Source organism: Armigeres subalbatus, chromosome 3 (genome assembly GCF_024139115.2).
Source record: "Armigeres subalbatus isolate Guangzhou_Male chromosome 3, GZ_Asu_2, whole genome shotgun sequence".
Classification (NCBI taxonomy): Eukaryota; Metazoa; Arthropoda; class Insecta; order Diptera; family Culicidae; genus Armigeres; species Armigeres subalbatus.
Window position 1 is genome coordinate 392,686,955 of NC_085141.1, and position 17,622 is coordinate 392,704,576.

General features: G+C 39.4%; 1 protein-coding gene across 1 annotated transcript in view; it reads right to left on the reverse strand.

Annotated features, from left to right (window-relative positions):
- The window catches only part of LOC134226794 (neuroligin-3-like), a 295,936-nt gene that overhangs the window by 199,853 nt on the left and 78,461 nt on the right, over nucleotides 1-17,622 (reverse strand). Inside the window, exon 5 of the mRNA XM_062707784.1 lies at nucleotides 10,833-10,939. Coding sequence (XP_062563768.1) covers nucleotides 10,833-10,939 — 107 coding nt within the window. The remainder of the gene's footprint in view (nucleotides 1-10,832; nucleotides 10,940-17,622) is intronic.

Sequence of the window (17,622 nt, forward strand, 5' to 3'; positions counted from 1 at the left end):
TTTAAAATATCTGGTCTGTAGTTTCATATGCGTATAATTATGTCTGTCTCCGCGTGTATCCAAACAAGTATTTCTAATTTTCATAAATCGACATTTTCAACTGATATTTATATAATAATTGAGATTTCAGCACACTGCATATCACGCTGTTGAATGTTAATGTCAGAAGAAGTGAAGGGTGCAGCTATTTTGCTATTCTTTTCATCCAATCATTTCACACAATGCAAATCTGAAGTAGTGAAAAAAAAAGTTCACGATTTTCGCCAAACGCACCACATGCACTGTGCAGCGCCTCCCCTCCAAACACTGGCGAAAAGAGAGCCCACATAGCTAAAACAACAAGATTTCACTGGACGAAAACCACACCTTAGGAAAGATCCATTGATTACGTAACGCAAACATACCATTTTATACCCCGCTCTACCCCATGTCACACTTTTTGTATGAAGTATCTGGAAGATCTGTATTGAATTTTACATTATTCTATTCTATTTTACATTACATTCAGCCTAACCACCCTCTCATTTCTAAACATTGCTGCTCCTGGTGCGATAGATATCACAGACAAATTTGGGCTAATTTTGTTGAATTACACCTTTCACTGATGGCTTCTGATAAGCCTAATTGTCATGACTTAAAATTCGCAACCTCGATTAAAATCGACCACCATCTATTGCAGGCCTGCCCACACTTTATGGTGCTTTATGTTCCACACTGAAGATACTGGTCGTAAGACCATCAAACGATTCTCTTTTGAAATTTCACCACAAGAAAATGTTTTGATTTCCATACGATTCACTAACGGAATGCATTTCATACGGCAATCTTGTAAAATATTTCAAGTTCGTTTAAAAAAGTGTAACCTGGTATCGAACTATGGACATCGTGATCATATCACACGCCCACCGACGCTTCAAGGAATTATCTTATTGTATATTAAATAAAAGATAGATTCGACCGAAATACGATCTTAACATTTTCATAGTTCAATTCTTATGAAACATTCTCATAAATTTGGTCGCATAAAAAAACTTACGACCAGTACCCTCAGTGAAGTCATTGAGATGTTTGGCAATATCTGCTGGAAAAGCCAATTCATTCATCTATTCAGGATCATTCAGCTCGCGCAGTGGTTTTCCTTTATCTTGTAGAAATAGTGCTATTTTCTTTTCGAGCAGAATAAAATCTCTCAATCAGAGCATAAAATATTCACTTTCATGAAGCACATTCACTCCGACTTTTGACATTCATGTTTTGATTATTCAAACATAGAATGACTTACTTAGTTTACTTCTTCATAAATTCATTCAATTGATTACCACTGAGTATGGTAACTGCGCGCGAAAAACACAAAATTGACCTTGAATATATTGACATTTGACGCTAAAAATGCCCCTCAATTGAACGTCGGGATTAGATCTATGCGTGTATTTATTTTAATCATCAAAATGTGTTCAGTTTTACGATTATTAAATAATTTGTGATTTTCAAATAAATACTCACTGACCCATACTCATTCCGAAAATTGACGGAGCAGAGCCGAATATGTATATGTTTAGAAGTGAAGTGACAAAGAAGGCCGATGGGCTTCATAAAAAATAATCGAATATTTACAGCTCTGCTCTCAATCATTAAATTTGCAATAATGCAGCAAGCATCCGTATCTGGCTTTCGTTTCCGTTAACATAATTTTCAGTTGATTCCCTAACGTTGATAAAGTCGATTGTCTTAACAACGAGCGTCAATAGTTGAGGAATATTGATCGTTTTCGCATATAGATTCTTTTGGTGGCAATGGCAGGGAAATATTTCATTCCTATGTAATTGCTTTTCCTTGTTTAGAATGTTCACAACGCCATTGTTCTTCACTATAATTGCTGGTGCTCCATCACTTGTAAAATCACTAAAATTTTCGAAAAGAGAAGAGTTCTCGAAAAAAAAAGTTCTTTTACGCAGGTTCTAACAACCCATAAGTTTCCCCCGCTAATTGTGCCCTGCATTGGGAATAAAGCTGCCAATTTCCCTGTCATTCAAAAATGACCATGAAGAATGCCACCTTTCTCACGTTTTTTACGTCAGTATTTTCATCGTTTGCGAGAGAACTGGTGGCTGTTTTCACGTAAAGTAGCTTTAAAATCTTCTGCGAGAACTTTTACTCTTCACCGTGTTCCCCGCAAACTAATGCTACTAAAGGAGGGTGTTTGCTTAGGACATGATGTCAACAACAGCCGAAATGCATTCCTTAACAAGTTCTCCGTCCTGGAAAGGTTTCATCCGTTTTGCCAAAATCTTACTAACAGAAAAACTGGCCTGTACTGCATTTTCTGACTTTGTATTAGCTTGATTGAAAAGAGTTTGTTGCTTTTATAATCCATATTTTACTAATAATTTGAATCAATAAATGGAAATTTGGATTGAAACATTTGAAATTCTATCAACTTTTATTTTCTACCTGGGCTATTTCAAATATCAAAATAACGTGAAGATAAACTACTTTGACCAATCTTTGTTGAAAACGCGATATTCCACCATCAACCTTTTGGTTTTGTATCTTGGGTTCGCATATGCAATCATTTTAAATTATGTAAAATATTATTTTTCGTTTCAAACTTAAATTAATGGTTTTGCAGAGAGAACTTTGATTTAAAACTTACATAATTATAAAAAAAAACTGGAGCCAGATAGAAAAGCTGTCGGGCCGATTATGAGGTTATTTTTCTTACATGTCGCGAGCCACAAAAAATGGAGCCGAAGGCCGCATCCGGCCCACGGGCCGTACGTTGGGCAGCCCTGGTCTATGGAGTTAAAGCTCTTGAATATTTCATCCAGGCATATGGTCTCCCCCCGCCAGCGTCCAATGCCGGGTGCCAAAATCAGAATAATGTAAAATTCAACCTCGCCATATCAACTCTCATACAAACCTGGAACGACCTTTGCACGATAAGCCCCTATTTAAACCCGCCCAAACCATCGGATGACACCCAAAATATGAAACATAATCGACTGAGGGTGATGGAGCAAAATAACTATCGAGCCACCCTAACTATTAGTTTGCTGCTGCCAGTGTCGCACACTGGGGCAGCCCTGGTTCAAACATGGAATAAACCTCTCAGTCATTAAAATGATGAAATTGACCATAGGTATCTTCAGCGAAGTTTCAATATACATTAATGCCGACATTTTGGTCAATATTCATCATTTTTAGCGATAATCGCATAAAAGTCCCAAACGCCAAATTGGAAAAACAGCGTTTTTAAAGTGTGATTTCTTCAGAGAAGTTGCTTATCACTTATTTTCGATGAATCTTGCTAAAAATTTCAAATTTCCAGAGCCTTTGAGGATTTATTTGATTATTTTGAAAAGAAAGACCAAACAATGAAATTTGATCAGTAATTGTACTTTTTCAACACTTTTACTATTGCATACAAAATCATAGATATTGATAAAATACACGATTCGTGGCGTTGATCCAGTTAAAAAAAATGATTTTTGGCGATTAATCGTGGGAAAATGGCTAATTTATGGTATTTTTCACATATGCCGATTATGCGATGGGGCAGAGACGGGCAGCTGTTTTAATCGGTAATGGACAGAAAAATTCATGCCCTTTCAAATAAACACTTTCCCAAAGACATGATATTCGATGATTTTTTTCAAAATTAATTTTACTGAATGCCAGTACTAATGCTATAAAAATACCTCCTAACGATTTTCGATTAGTTAGGAGGGTAAATAATTGAACAACATGGTACAATGAATTAATAAGAACTTATAAGAACTATAAGAACTAATTAATAATTATAAGAACTAATGAAATATTGTTATTTCCCCTTTGGAAGATAGTATTTTATTTGAAAATATTTGTATACACCCAGAAGAAAATGGATAAAGATTAGATTTGTAAATATTGTATGGATTACTTTTTGTTCATGAGTTTTTTATATTAAACAATGCCAGTATTTTCATATTCACTTTTAGTAAATAATGTGATATTTGCAAAAGTGTCTTATGTATCTGCATGTTTTCTTATATTTTATAAAAAAATGTAACAGTAAAATATGAAAAATACAAAAAAAAACGCAGATGTATTACACTTTTTGCAAATATCACAATGCATAGTAAAACTAGTACATGTGTACTGGTATTCAATTGTTTAGTATAAAAAACTAAATAAAATGTCCATATAATTTCTTTTTTATTTGCTTCTAAGTCGATACGAATATGTCTTACAAACTTTATCTTCCAGAGGGGCAATAATAATATTTCATCAGTTCTTGAATATATGTTAAACAAAAGCGATGCGAATTTTAATTTAATTCCTCGTACCATGTTGTTCAATTATTTACCCTCCTAACTAATCGAAAATCGTTAGGAGGTATTTTTTATAGCATCAGTACTGGCATTCAGTAAAATTAATTTTGAAAAAAATCATCGAATATCATGTCTTTGGGAAAGTGTTTGTTTGAAAGGGCATGAATTTTTCTGTCCATTGCCGATTAAAACAGCTGCCCGTCTCTGCCCCATCGCATAATCGGCATATGTGAAAAATACCATAAATTAGCCTTTTTTCCACGATTAATCGCCAAAAATATTTTTTTCTAACTGGATAACCGCCACGAATCATGCATTTTATCAATATCTATGATTTTGAATAATATCCAGTAGTAAAAGTGTCGAAAAAGTACAATTACCAATCAAATTTCAATTTTTTGGTCTTTCTTTTCAATATAACCAAATAAATCATCACAGTAGGCTCTGGAAAATTTATATTTTTAGCAATGTTCATCAAAATTAATTGACGAACAACTTCTCTGAAGAAATCACACTTTAAAAACGCTGTTTGGCCAATTTGGCGTATGGGACTTTTATGCGATTATCGCTAAAAATGGTGAATATTGACCAAAATGTCGGCATTAATGTATATTGAAACTTCGCTGAAGATACCTATGGTCAATTTCATCATTTTAATGACTGAGAGGTTTATTCCATGTTTGAACCAGGGCTGCCCCAGTGTGTGTCGGTTCCAAGGATTCGTTTTAGTAGTTTTTTTTCGGGCAAAAATAGCAGTTTTTATTAAGTTTTCGCTTCAAAAAAGTGACTGATTTCAATCTGCATTCTATTAACATTTCGAGCTGCTCATGTGCGTAGAAGTGTGTGAAAACTTGATTTTTTCAATGCCCTTTGAGAAGAAGTGAAAATCGCGAACGGCTATTAAATTGGCACGAAATTGCTGATTTATGCTATAATTGGAGCCGGAATGCATAGGACTCTTTGAAGAAACATGTTAATTCTCACGGGAAGTAAATAAATATGCTGTGAACAGGTTAGTTATTTGAATATTAATCTTTTGTTCGATGCTATTCGTTGCATTCGAATGTTGGTGGTAGAGGAGTGCGGGAGGTGTGGGATTTACCCGTTGAAGGTCCGTTACCATATTGACTCTTGGTACTCTTCCAACTATGTCCTTAAACAAAGTCTTAATCTATTTTATTGTTTTAGTGTTACCTATATCCATTGAAATGGCAAAAAGTATTTAGTAATAATATAGAAATCATAAAGATGAAATCAGGGTTTTAAGTTGGGATTGCGAGCAAAGGATTGTCAATGAGGAGCTGGCGAGTTTGATAATCAGTTCGGTCTAGAATGTTTTCGGTTGGGAACATTTTTCGCTCACTAGGAATAGTGTATCTATTGTGCTTGCCGAACAACATCCATGCAATGACAGGGATAGGGAAGTCTTCAATAACATTATATGAGAAGCAGTTGGAATATAGAGTCGTTTAAGAAAATAATGCACGAGAAAGCGTCTATGTGAGTTATTAAGTGAGGACTCTAAAGCTATAACCAAAACATAGTTTTTTTTTGCAATGTACGAGAAAGGCTCCATTTCTGCTAGATTAAGCAATCCAAATTTAAGCCGTTTGGTTTACCCAAGACTGAGAAGGCGAGAAAATATCAGCAACGATTATAATTAATCCATGAAAACTTTTAATCCCTTTTTGTCATTTCCATTACTGAAACCGACCAATTTTATTTAAATATTCTCAGCATGTTTCGTTCATTAACGACATGTAATAATCTCACCTAGTCTCAAACGCCATAACTAACTCAACCATCCCCTTAGTACGATGCGCCCCAAAATTCACATCACGTTCGGTCAATCATCGCAGGAGAACTCTCCGCCCTGGCACAGCACTGCCGAAGAGCTGCCCTTTGTCTGATTCCGAGGATGATAATCGCCGAGACTCTATAATCCATTACCCAGCTATTAACATTTCCGAAAACCGCAGAACGGTATATTGCGCCTTGGAAGGCGAAGATGAAGGCGAATGGGCACTGCCGAGCGGGCGCTGTTCAGTTCATCGGCAGGCGAACTTTTGTGCTGTGTGGGTCATCCTGCACGGAAACCGATGCTGGGAAGGATCTTTCGGGGCGCGGCATCCTTCCAGCAGCCATCAGTAGCCCACGAAGGCAGTCTTATCAGATAAGCCGTTTATTCGATGAGTTTATATGATGTTTCTCGGTTCGAAGTTGTGTTTGCTCACGCTGCCGTCGGTATGGGACGGACAGGAACGATGCTGTTCCGTACAATAATGTCGGTTATGGTTGAGATGTTGGCTAAGCTGCTGATCCTAATTTTATTGCGAACAAACAGATTAGCGGTTAGTCGAAGAGTTTAATAAGCACCGCAAGCTGGATCGATAGTTGTCCGTACGTACGTACACGTACGGGCAGCTAAGTACGATGGCTTAGACTTTGGGTTGCAAGGAGAATGTTAGTGGGATGGTGAGTGAAAATGTAATTAAATCAAATTGGTGTTGAACTGTTTGAGTTTGAAAATTCAATTGTTGAATTTCTATCAAACCCTAAAATAAGAATTATTAATTATATAATGCAAGCAAAAACTAGCTTCTAAAGAACACAGTTTAGAACATATTGTAATTTAAAAATCATTCTAATGCACATATTTAACGTGTGTATATTAACGCAACATTTAATTCAATCAGGAAGTTCAAATCAAATGTTGCGTTGAGTATGAGTCAAATACAACTTAATTCAACTAAATATAGAATATTTATGTGATCGTTCCCCAATTCCTGTTATTGAATATCGTAAAAATTAAAATACTTTTTCTGTCGATAGACTCGCTAAACTGAGCTGTGGAGTTAAACTTAATTCAGAACACACTTAAACATTTCACAGATTTCGAATTCACCGAAATCTCAATTGCAGAATTGTTCGGTAGTTATTTCACCGATTTTATGTAATTTTTTCATTTGTTCAACTGTCAAAACCACCAAAAAATAATAAAATTAATTACCGTACAGTTCTGCTATTGAGACTTCGGTGCGATTTATTTAAAGTGGTGGTTACCTCAAATACATTTTTCTACCAAAATCTTTCACATGTTGTGCGTGCATATGCAGATTGAGTTTTCAAACATAGTGTTAAGGTTATAAATTTTATTAGAAAATATTTCAAGTTTGATTGAATTATACATTTATTTTCTTGCTTCATGAATTAATATACGTAATAGGCAATCAACTTTGTTGCTCAAAAACATATTCAGTTGCACCCGGTACTAATTGCCCGGCACCATGGGATAATTTGTCGATAACCCTTTCGAGTGTGATAGCCTTTTACGATGCAATTTCAATTTGTTTAATTTTCCTATCACACTGGATTCATCGTCATCCAGTGGCACGGATGGATAAGCGCACGGCGATCTTTCATCTCGATGGAAACAGCATTTTTATGCTGCTTTGAACGCTGATTGAGTCATAACATAACCGAATCACCCGATAGCTCAGCTGTGCCATTCTGGTCGGATGTTTAGAGTTAGATTTAATGTTCAGCAACCCGCACGCATCGTTTGAGAAAATGGAAGGACAAAAACCTTCATCCATGAAATATTCATCACCTAACGAGCTTCAATGCATTTTGCTCCCAGCTTGGGATCCTGCGTCACAGGCAGCAGAAATAACTTCAAATCAACATGTTATTACACTTTTGATGGTGCCATCAGCTATCATCGCCTGATCGGCGTTCAATATTCAATACATGCATAATATTTGCAGAGCAAAAAGCTTTTGGTGTTCATTCCGCCCCAAAGGCTAAATCCTCACCGTACACAGGGCACAGTGGGCCGGATTGGAGAAATAATTTCATTATGAAGGTTATTATTTTGGAAGCGGGGATATGTTAAACAGCGCTGTCGAAAGCCGTTGTGCTAATATGCCTTACTTGAATCTCGTTTCAGAAGCTGAATTTGAAAATGTGATGAAGCAGCGCTTGGGTTCTAACCCCGTATCCAATAATGAATGTCATGTAACATGTTCGGTGAATATTTGCTCTCAATGTTATTGTTTGTAATATCGCAGTCATTAAAGTTGCAGTGTTGATGATGCAATGTTTATTTTATAAATGAATATATTCAAGAGACGTAATCAAAAACTCCCCCTAAAAATTAAAAAAAAATCCATAAAAACTTAGAAATTTCTCAATTTTTGGCCATTTGCTATTTTGTTTGGAAAATTTCAAATTTTTTAGGGGAGTTTTTATTTTAGTCTCTTTATTAAAGTAATCAGGGTATGAGCAATAAATAAATATAAAATTTCCACAAATAATTCAAAGTTCAGCAAAAAAAAATTTAAGCTGTTTCAGAGGAATATCTTCAGCTGTCTAAAACGAGTTTAGTATTTTCCTTTTTTTCACCAAGTTTTGTTATCTTTACAAATACGTGTTTCGACCTCAACTGTGAGGCCGTCTTGAGTGTCTCGTATTTGATTCGGCTCCAGTCAAGTACGATACACTGAAGACGGCCTCACAGTTGAGGCCTAAATACGTATCTGTAAAGATAACAAAACGTGATGGAATTAAATGGAAAATAGATCTGTGCGCCGCCGCCGCCGTTGATTTTTCTGAACTAAAATAAATTATAAAAATGATAGTTGAATATTTTCCGAATAACGTTGTTCACACAAATAGATTACTTTTGGCAGCATTGAAAATTTTTTACAGATGTCTGATCGGTCTTATTGGTGTCTTTAGATGCCGGAACTTTGGTGTGTTGGTCTGAAATTATTTCAGTTTTTAATTAAAAATTTCAATAATTATAATTTGGGAACAAAATTGGTTTTTCATTTCTCATAAACTCCATTTGAAAATACTTCAACTTTTTGCATTTCTTTTGGGATTTCGAAATTATGTTAGTTATTCCCTCCAGCCAAAGGCTTTAAGTCTCCTTAAAAAAGATAAATAAATATATATTTCCGAAGCAATTTTCCGACAATTTTTTTTTTGAAATTTATTGAGGTATGTATTGACGGATTATTGCCGCGGAAACTTCTGGAGGAACTCGAAGAAGATAAGACAGGAGAATTAGTGGAAATTTTTTCAGGAGCGAAATTTGGGTGGAAGTACCAGGAAATAAATTAGAAGACGTTCAAAAGTAATTTCTGAAAGAGATGCCGGGAGAACTTCAAAAATATATGATTTCCAAGGAGTTCAGATAGGACCAGGAGAATTTTGAAGGAATTAATAATGAATTCCAAAACAACTTTATCGGGAGCTTCTGGAAGGAACGTTTTGAAGAATATCTGGATTTCTTGAGGAATTTATGGATTATAAGAATTTTCTGGATATTTCCGGAAGAATTCCTAGGGGGGTAGAAGTTGGATCAGAAGTTGTATGTGAGATTCGAAAGGAATTTCTGGACAGTTCTCAAAGTAATTTATGAAGGGTTCTTGGAGAAATTTCTAGAAAAAAAAACTGCCGAACATTCTACGGGACTATTTGTAAAGAAATCTAAATAATCCCCAGGTACGTTTCTAAAGGAACTCACCGAGAGCTTTCGAAAAAGTTCCTTTGAAATTTCTAGACTCCACAGAAGTTTTTAAAGAGAATTTGGAGGAATTGCTTCAGGAACTCCCGAAAAACATCTTACGACAATCTTCGCAGGAATTATCTGAAAGACTTCCTGACGCACTTCCAAAAGAATTCCTGAAGAAAAAATTCGAAGAAGTTCTTGAAAAAACTTCATGAGGAATTCCTTGAGGAATTTTGAACTTTTGTATGAGTTAAGGGAAGAACTCTTGGAAGAACTATCCGAAGAATCCATGGAGAAACTTCCCAACGAATTCCAGGAGAATCTTCCCAACAAATTTCATGTGAAACCATCGGAATAATTTCTGGAAAAACATCCGGAGGAATTCCCGAAGAAACTTCCGGCGGATTTCCTGGAGGAACTTCAGGATGAATTCCTGGAGGAACTTCCGGAGGAATTCCTGGAGGAACATCTGGAGGAATTCCTGGAGGAACTTATGGAGGAATTCCTGGAGACACTTCCGGAGGAACTTCCGGAGGAATTCCTGGAGGAACTTCCGGAGGAATTCCTGGAGGAACTTCCGGAGGAATTCCTGGAGGAACTTCCGGAGGAATTCCTGGAGGAACTTCCGGAGGAATTCCTGGAGGAACTTCGGAGGAATTCCTGGAGGAACTTCCGGAGGAATTCCTGGAGGAACTTCCGGAGGAATTCCTGGAGGAACTTCCGGAGGAATTCCTGGAGGAACTTCCGGAGGAATTCCTGGAGGAACTTCCGGAGGAATTCCTGGAGGAACTTCCGGAGGAATTCCTGGAGGAACTTCCGGAGGAATTCCTGGAGGAACTTCCGGAGGAATTCCTGGAGGAACTTCCGGAGGAATTCCTGGAGGAACTTCCGGAGGAATTCCTGGAGGAACTTCCGGAGGAATTCCTGGAGGAACTTCGGAGGAATTCCTGGAGGAACTTCCGGAGGAATTCCTGGAGGAACTTCGGAGGAATTCCTGGAGGAACTTCCGGAGGAATTCCTGGAGGAACTTCCGGAGGAATTCCTGGAGGAACTTCCGGAGGAATTCCTGGAGGAACTTCCGGAGGAACTTCCGGAGGAATTCCTGGAGGAACTTCCGGAGGAATTCCTGGAGGAACTTCCGGAGGAATTCCTGGAGGAACTTCCGGAGGAATTCCTGGAGGAACTTCCGGAGGAATTCCTGGAGGAACTTCCGGCGGAATTCCTGGAAAAACTTCCAGCGGAATTCCTGGAGGAACTTCCGGCGGAATTCCTGGAGGAACTTCCGGAGGAATTCCTGGAGGAACTTCCGGAGGAATTCCTGGAGGAACTTCCGGAGGAATTCCTGGAGGAACTTCCGGAGGAATTCCTGGAGGAACTTCCGGAGGAATTCCTGGAGGAACTTCCGGAGGAATTCCTGGAGGAACTTCCGGAGGAATTCCTGGAGGAACTTCCGGAGGAATTCCTGGAGGAACTTCCGGAGGAATTCCTGGAGGAACTTCCGGAGGAATTCCTGGAGGAACTTCCGTGGAATTCCTGAAGGAACTTCCGGAGGAATTCCTGGAGGAACTTCCGGAGGAATTCCTGGAGGAACTTCCGGAGGAATTCCTGGAGGAACTTCCGGAGGAATTCCTGGAGGAACTTCCGGAGGAATTCCTGGAGGAACTTCCGGAGGAATTCCTGGAGGAACTTCCGGAGGAATTCCTGGAGGAACTTCCGGAGGAATTCCTGGAGGAACTTCCGGAGGAATTCCTGGAGGAACTTCCGGCGGAATTCCTGGAGGAACTTCCGGCGGAATTCCTGGAGGAACTTCCGGCGGAATTCCTGGAAAAACTTCCGGCGGAATTCCTGGAGGAACTTCCGGCGGAATTCCTGGAGGAACTTCCGGCGGAATTCCTGGAGGAACTTCCGGCGGAATTCCTGGAGGAACTTCCGGCGGAATTCCTGGAGGAACTTCCGGCGGAATTCCTGGAGGAACTTCCGGCGGAATTCCTGGGGGAACTTCCGGAGGAATTCCTGGAGGAACTTCCGGCGGAATTCCTGTAGGAACTTCCGGCGGAATTCCTGTAGGAACTTCCGGCGGAATTCCTGTAGGAACTTCCGGAGGAATTCCTGGAGGAACTTCCGGAGGAATTCCTGGAGGAACTTCCGGAGGAATTCCTGGAAGAACTTCCGGAGGAATTCCTGGAAGAACTTCCGGAGGAATTCCTAGAAGAACTTCCGTAGGAATTCCTGGAGGAACTTCCGTAGGAATTCCTGGAGGAACTTCCGTAGGAATTCCTGGAGGAACTTCCGTAGGAATTCCTGGAGGAACTTCCGTAGGAATTCCTGGAGGAACTTCCGTAGGAATTCCTGGAGGAACTTCCGTAGGAATTCCTGGAGGAACTTCCGTAGGAATTCCTGGAGGAGCTTCTGGAGGAATTCCTGGAAGAAGTTCCGGAGGTTTTATGTTGTAATGGGGAAAAAAATATTCTGGGGAAAATTTTGTAATTGTTTATTGGGGAAGATCCACACTTTTTGTATGAATCATTAAAAAAATTTGTATTGATTGCCACACTTCGGGTAAACCCCCCTCCCCTTCAAAGCGTTAACTAATTTATGGATGCTCCTTTGTTAATGAGCATGAGCATGAGCATGAGCATGATGACCGTGCATTTCGTAGTTGCTACTCCGTGATCGACCAGAACAATCGCAATTGCACAGGGAACCAATGGATGGAAGCATGGGATTTGCACTCCAACCTCAATGTGCACAGTCCGAGAGCTCTAGTTTTTGGAAGGTCGATAACGGCGCTGGCCACGTCCTCACGGTCATCAGGGATGGGAAGGAATTGATGATGCAGTCACTCGCCCAGTGCAAGCCGAGAACACCTCTGTACTCGCCACGAGTTCCTGCGGAATTTTATTGGAATCTGGGGGTTAGGGGTTTTATGGCAGAGGTTCGTCTTGGTTAACGGGTTGCCAGCCAATGTGATAGTAATGAAAGGGTGGTGGTAGTATTCTAATTCGATGCCGAAACGAGCTTTTTCGCTCATTTCGAATTCTAACAGTTACCTGTTAGAACTAACTAATCCAGTTGTAGTTATAGGGGGATAGAAGATAGAAATGGTATGAAAGCCCATTTCCAGTTCTAGCGATTGCTAGAACATGAGAAATATATGAAAAGATACAAAGTAGGAGAATGGAACGGGCCTGGGATTGAACCCACGACCTCCTGCGTATGAGGCAGAAGTGGTAGCCATATGACCACCAAGCCCGTTTTTTATGGATGCTCCTTTGTTAATATTGATTTATTTATAGAATTTTTGCATTTTTTTTTCGTGGAATATTTTGATTTCTTTATTGAAAATTCTTCTTTTATGATTGCAATTTTGCTTTTAAAAGTGCTAATTTATTTTTGTTTTGAGGAAAGTACTCAATTGTTTGTGGAAGTTTAAATTATTTGTGGAAATTTAATAATCATTTATTGCTCATACCTAGATTTTTTTATTGGCAATTTCCTATTGTTTAATGAAAATTTCTTATTCTTCATGGTAATTTTATTTTGCTATCACATCTTATTCCGTTCATTTGATCCAACTTAATCGATTTTTCAAATCACAATCCATTTTTCAGCAGTCTTCCAGACGCGCTTTGTGATTTTAAAAACCAGAATGCATTTTTCCAGACGCGCTTCGTGATTTTTCGAACCACAATCCATTTTTCAGCAGGTCTTCCAGACGCGCTTCGTGATTTCTCGAACCACAATCCATTTTTCAGCGGTCTTCCAGACGCTCTTTGTAATTTTCCATCAATCCATTTTTCAGCGGTCTTCCAGACGCGCTTCGTGATTTTTCAAACCACAATCCATTTCCAGCGATCTTCTAGACGTGCTTTGTGATTGTTAAAACCAGAATCCATTTTTCAGCAGCCTTCCAGACGCGCTTCGTGATTTGCCAAACCACAATCCATTTTTCATTGGTCTTCCGGACACGCTTTTTGAATTTCCAAACCACAATCCAGTTTTCAGCGGTCTTCCAGATGCGCTTCGTGATTTCCAAAACACAATTCATTTTCCAGCGGTCTTTTGATCAGCTTTGTGATTTTTCAAACCACAATCCATTTTGCAGCGGTCTTCCAGACGCGCTTTGTGATTTTTCAAACCAGAATCAATTTTCTAGCGATCTTCCAGACGCGCTTTGCGATTTTTCAAATCAGAATCCATTTTTCAGCGGCCTTCAGACACGCTTTGTGATTTTTCAAACCAGAATCCATTTACAGCGATCTCTAGACGCGCTTTGTGATATTTCAAACCAAATCTATTTTTCAGCGGTCTTATAGACGCGATTCGTGATTTCCAAACCACAATCCATTTTCCAGCGGACTTCCAGACGCGCTTCGTGATTTTTCAAACCACAATCCATTTTCCAGCGGTCTTCCAGACGCGCTTCGTGATTTCCAAAACAAAATCCATTTTCAGCGGTCTTCCAGACGCGCTTCATGATTTTCAAACCAGAATTCATTTTCAGCGGTCTTCTAGACGCGCTTCGTGATTTCAAAACACAATCTATTTTTCAGCGGTCTTCCAAACGCGCTTTGTGATTTTCAAATTACAATCCATTTTTTAGCAGTCTTCCTGACGCGCTTCGTGATTTCCAAACCACAATCCATTTATCAGCGGTCTTTCAGACGCGCTTCGTTATTTTTCAAATCACAATCCATTTTCCAGCGGTCTTCCAGACGCGCTTCGTGATTTTTCAAACCACAATCCATTTTCTAGCGGTCTTCCACACGCGCTTTGTGATTTCCAAAACACAATCCATTTTTCAGCGGTCTTCCAGACGCGCTTCATGATTTTTCAAACCAGAATTCATTTTTCAGCGGTCTTCTAGACGCGCTTCGTGATTTCCAAAAAACACAATCCATTTTTCAGCGGTCTTCCAAACGCGCTTTGTGATTTTTCAAATTACAATCCATTTTTTAGCAGTCTTCCTGACGCGCTTCGTGATTTCCAAACCACAATCCATTTATCAGCGGTCTTTCAGACGCGCTTCGTTATTTTTCAAATCACAATCCATTTTCCAGCGGTCTTCCAGACGCGCTTTGTAATTTTTCAAACCACAATCCATTTTCAGCGGTCTTCCAGACGCGCTTCGTGATTTTTCAAACCACAATCCCTTTTCAGCGGTCTTTAAACACGCTTTGTGATTTTCAAACCACAATCCATTTTCCAGCGGTCTTCCAAACGCGCTTTGTGATTTTTCAAACCAGAATCCATTTTTTAGCGGTCTTCCAGACGCGCTTCGTGATTTCCAAACCACAATCCATTTACCAGCGGTCTTCCAGACGCGCTTTGTGATTTTTCAAACCACAATCCATTTACCAGCGGTCTTCCAGAAGCGCTTTGTAATTTTTCAAACCAGAATCCATTTTCAGTGGTCTTCCAGACGCGCTTTGTAATTTTTCAAACCACAATCCATTTTCAGCGGTCTTCCAGACGCGCTTCGTGATTTTTCAAACCACAATCCCTTTTCAGCGGTCTTTAAACACGCTTTGTGATTTTTCAAACCACAATCCATTTTCCAGCGGTCTTCCAAACGCGCTTTGTGATTTTTCAAACCAGAATCCATTTTTTAGCGGTCTTCCAGACGCGCTTCGTGATTTCCAAACCACAATCCATTTACCAGCGGTCTTCCAGACGCGCTTTGTGATTTTTCAAACCACAATCCATTTACCAGCGGTCTTCCAGAAGCGCTTTGTAATTTTTCAAACCAGAATCCATTTTCAGTGGTCTTCCAGACGCGCTTCCTGATTTCCAAACCAAAATCCATTTTCCAGCGGTCTTCCAGATGCGCTTTGTGATTTTTTAAACCAGAATCTATTTTTCAGCGGTCTTTAAACGCGCTTTGTGTTTTTACAAACCACAATCCGTTTTCCAGCGGTCTTCCAAACGCGCTTCGTGATTTTCCAAACCACAACCAATTTTCCGTCGGTTTTGCAGACGTGCTTGGTGATTTTTCACCAGCGTCAAGATTCAAAAAATAACCTGGCAGGATCGCCAAAATGTGTAGCCCCAATCGCAAACCCAAATGGCCCGAGCGGAAAGCGACGACCGCAGCTCTCAGTCGGTGCGTGTGCACGTCACGGATATCCGACAAGAAGAGGCAGAGTCACGTGATACTTTTGCTGACAGGGATGATATGGATCACCCCTTTTTGATGATCGAATTCTCGCTCGCTCTCCTTTCATGCAACAATTCTGCTCCGGGGATGGCTAGAATCAGGCTCAATTTGCTCAAAAACCAAGAAGGCTTTGGTTTGTCATGAATGTCAAACCAATTAGGGTCTCGCCGACATTTCTCACCAACACGAACGCAGGTTCGTGGTTGCAAACAATCCCATTTGGTTTTGCCGTGACAGCTGCTCGTGGTTGCAAACAAACCGAGTAAAAGTGTGAGTGAAACGTGCGTGTACGTACACGATCGCTGAAAGCCTAATAGAACTGCAAATCAGTTTTCCAATGATTGTCAAGAAATACAGAAGCAAAAATGAAAGGTCATGTATCATTCTCTGCTCCGGTCACAACATTGGCAAGTCTTTCAACGAATCTGAAGAAAGATAGACGTTTTTATCAAGAGACGGATTACACAACTTGGTATGGATTAGGGTGGTCTAACCGGTAGTACCAAAACCGGTAATACCGGTATTACCGGCCAATTTTGGCTACCGAAAATACCGGTATTAGAGACGGAAAATACCGGTATTTTAGGTATTGAAAATTTTGCTGTCAGTATAAAAAATCTGACTTTTTCTTCAATGAACATTGTTGATATCGTCCAGAATTTTACCGCAATGTATGAAATTTAGTATTAGTTCTTTTCCGTAGATCACCAATGAAAAACGTTTTTCTGCAAAAATTTGTCCGTCCTGAATTTGGAAAAGAATTTGAATTAGTGGCTGATGTCAAGGCACGCTGAAATAATTCAAGCCCTCAAACATGTTCAAGCTGTTGTGGAACTACTGCTATGTGAGTTTTGCACTCTATATGAAGCCGACGTGGCGTTCCAATTTACCAATTCCAATTCCAAGCCACAGATATTTCCACCACTATTACGATGCTTTTTTCATAGAATGAATCCAAGAGAGACGATACAAATACGCCGATCTTTTTGCTTTTTTGAATAATTCTGCCATGAAGCAATTAATCAGAAACGATCTTGGCTTTTCTTCAAGGCATCCAGAGCTACTTTGATTAAGCATGCGTATGGGATCTTTATGCGTCTAATCATTCCGAATGCGATCGTTGAAACTGAGACAACGATCATACCTGACGATCGGTCCGAATTAGATGCCTCTATGAATATTCTTCTGGTTTTTCGATTAAAGAACAACTTGTGAAGAGACCGTAGCAAAGAAAAACACTTGCCTTGCTGGTGGCAAATACGGGATCCCTACATACAATCCGTAAGGAATTCCCCTATTATGAATCGGAAGGGATTACGGGCAAGTATTTGACACTGATTTTCGACGGTCTTGGAACCATTCGTCCTACTTCGGTTGAACCAGAGAGGCCATTCTCAGCAGTTGGCAACATTGCTAACAAAATCCAATGCGGATTGGGAGATGTATGTAATGTCTACTTTTTCGCTTTGCCCAGTTCAACAAGCAATGATTTTGAAGTTTGTCAACAAATATTGTTTTTCATCCAGAAGTCCAAATCAAAAGTTTTTCTTTTACTACCTGAAATTTTCACAAAAACCGGTATTTTACCGGTATTACCGGTATCGACTCCATCAAATACCGAAAACCGGTATTTGATG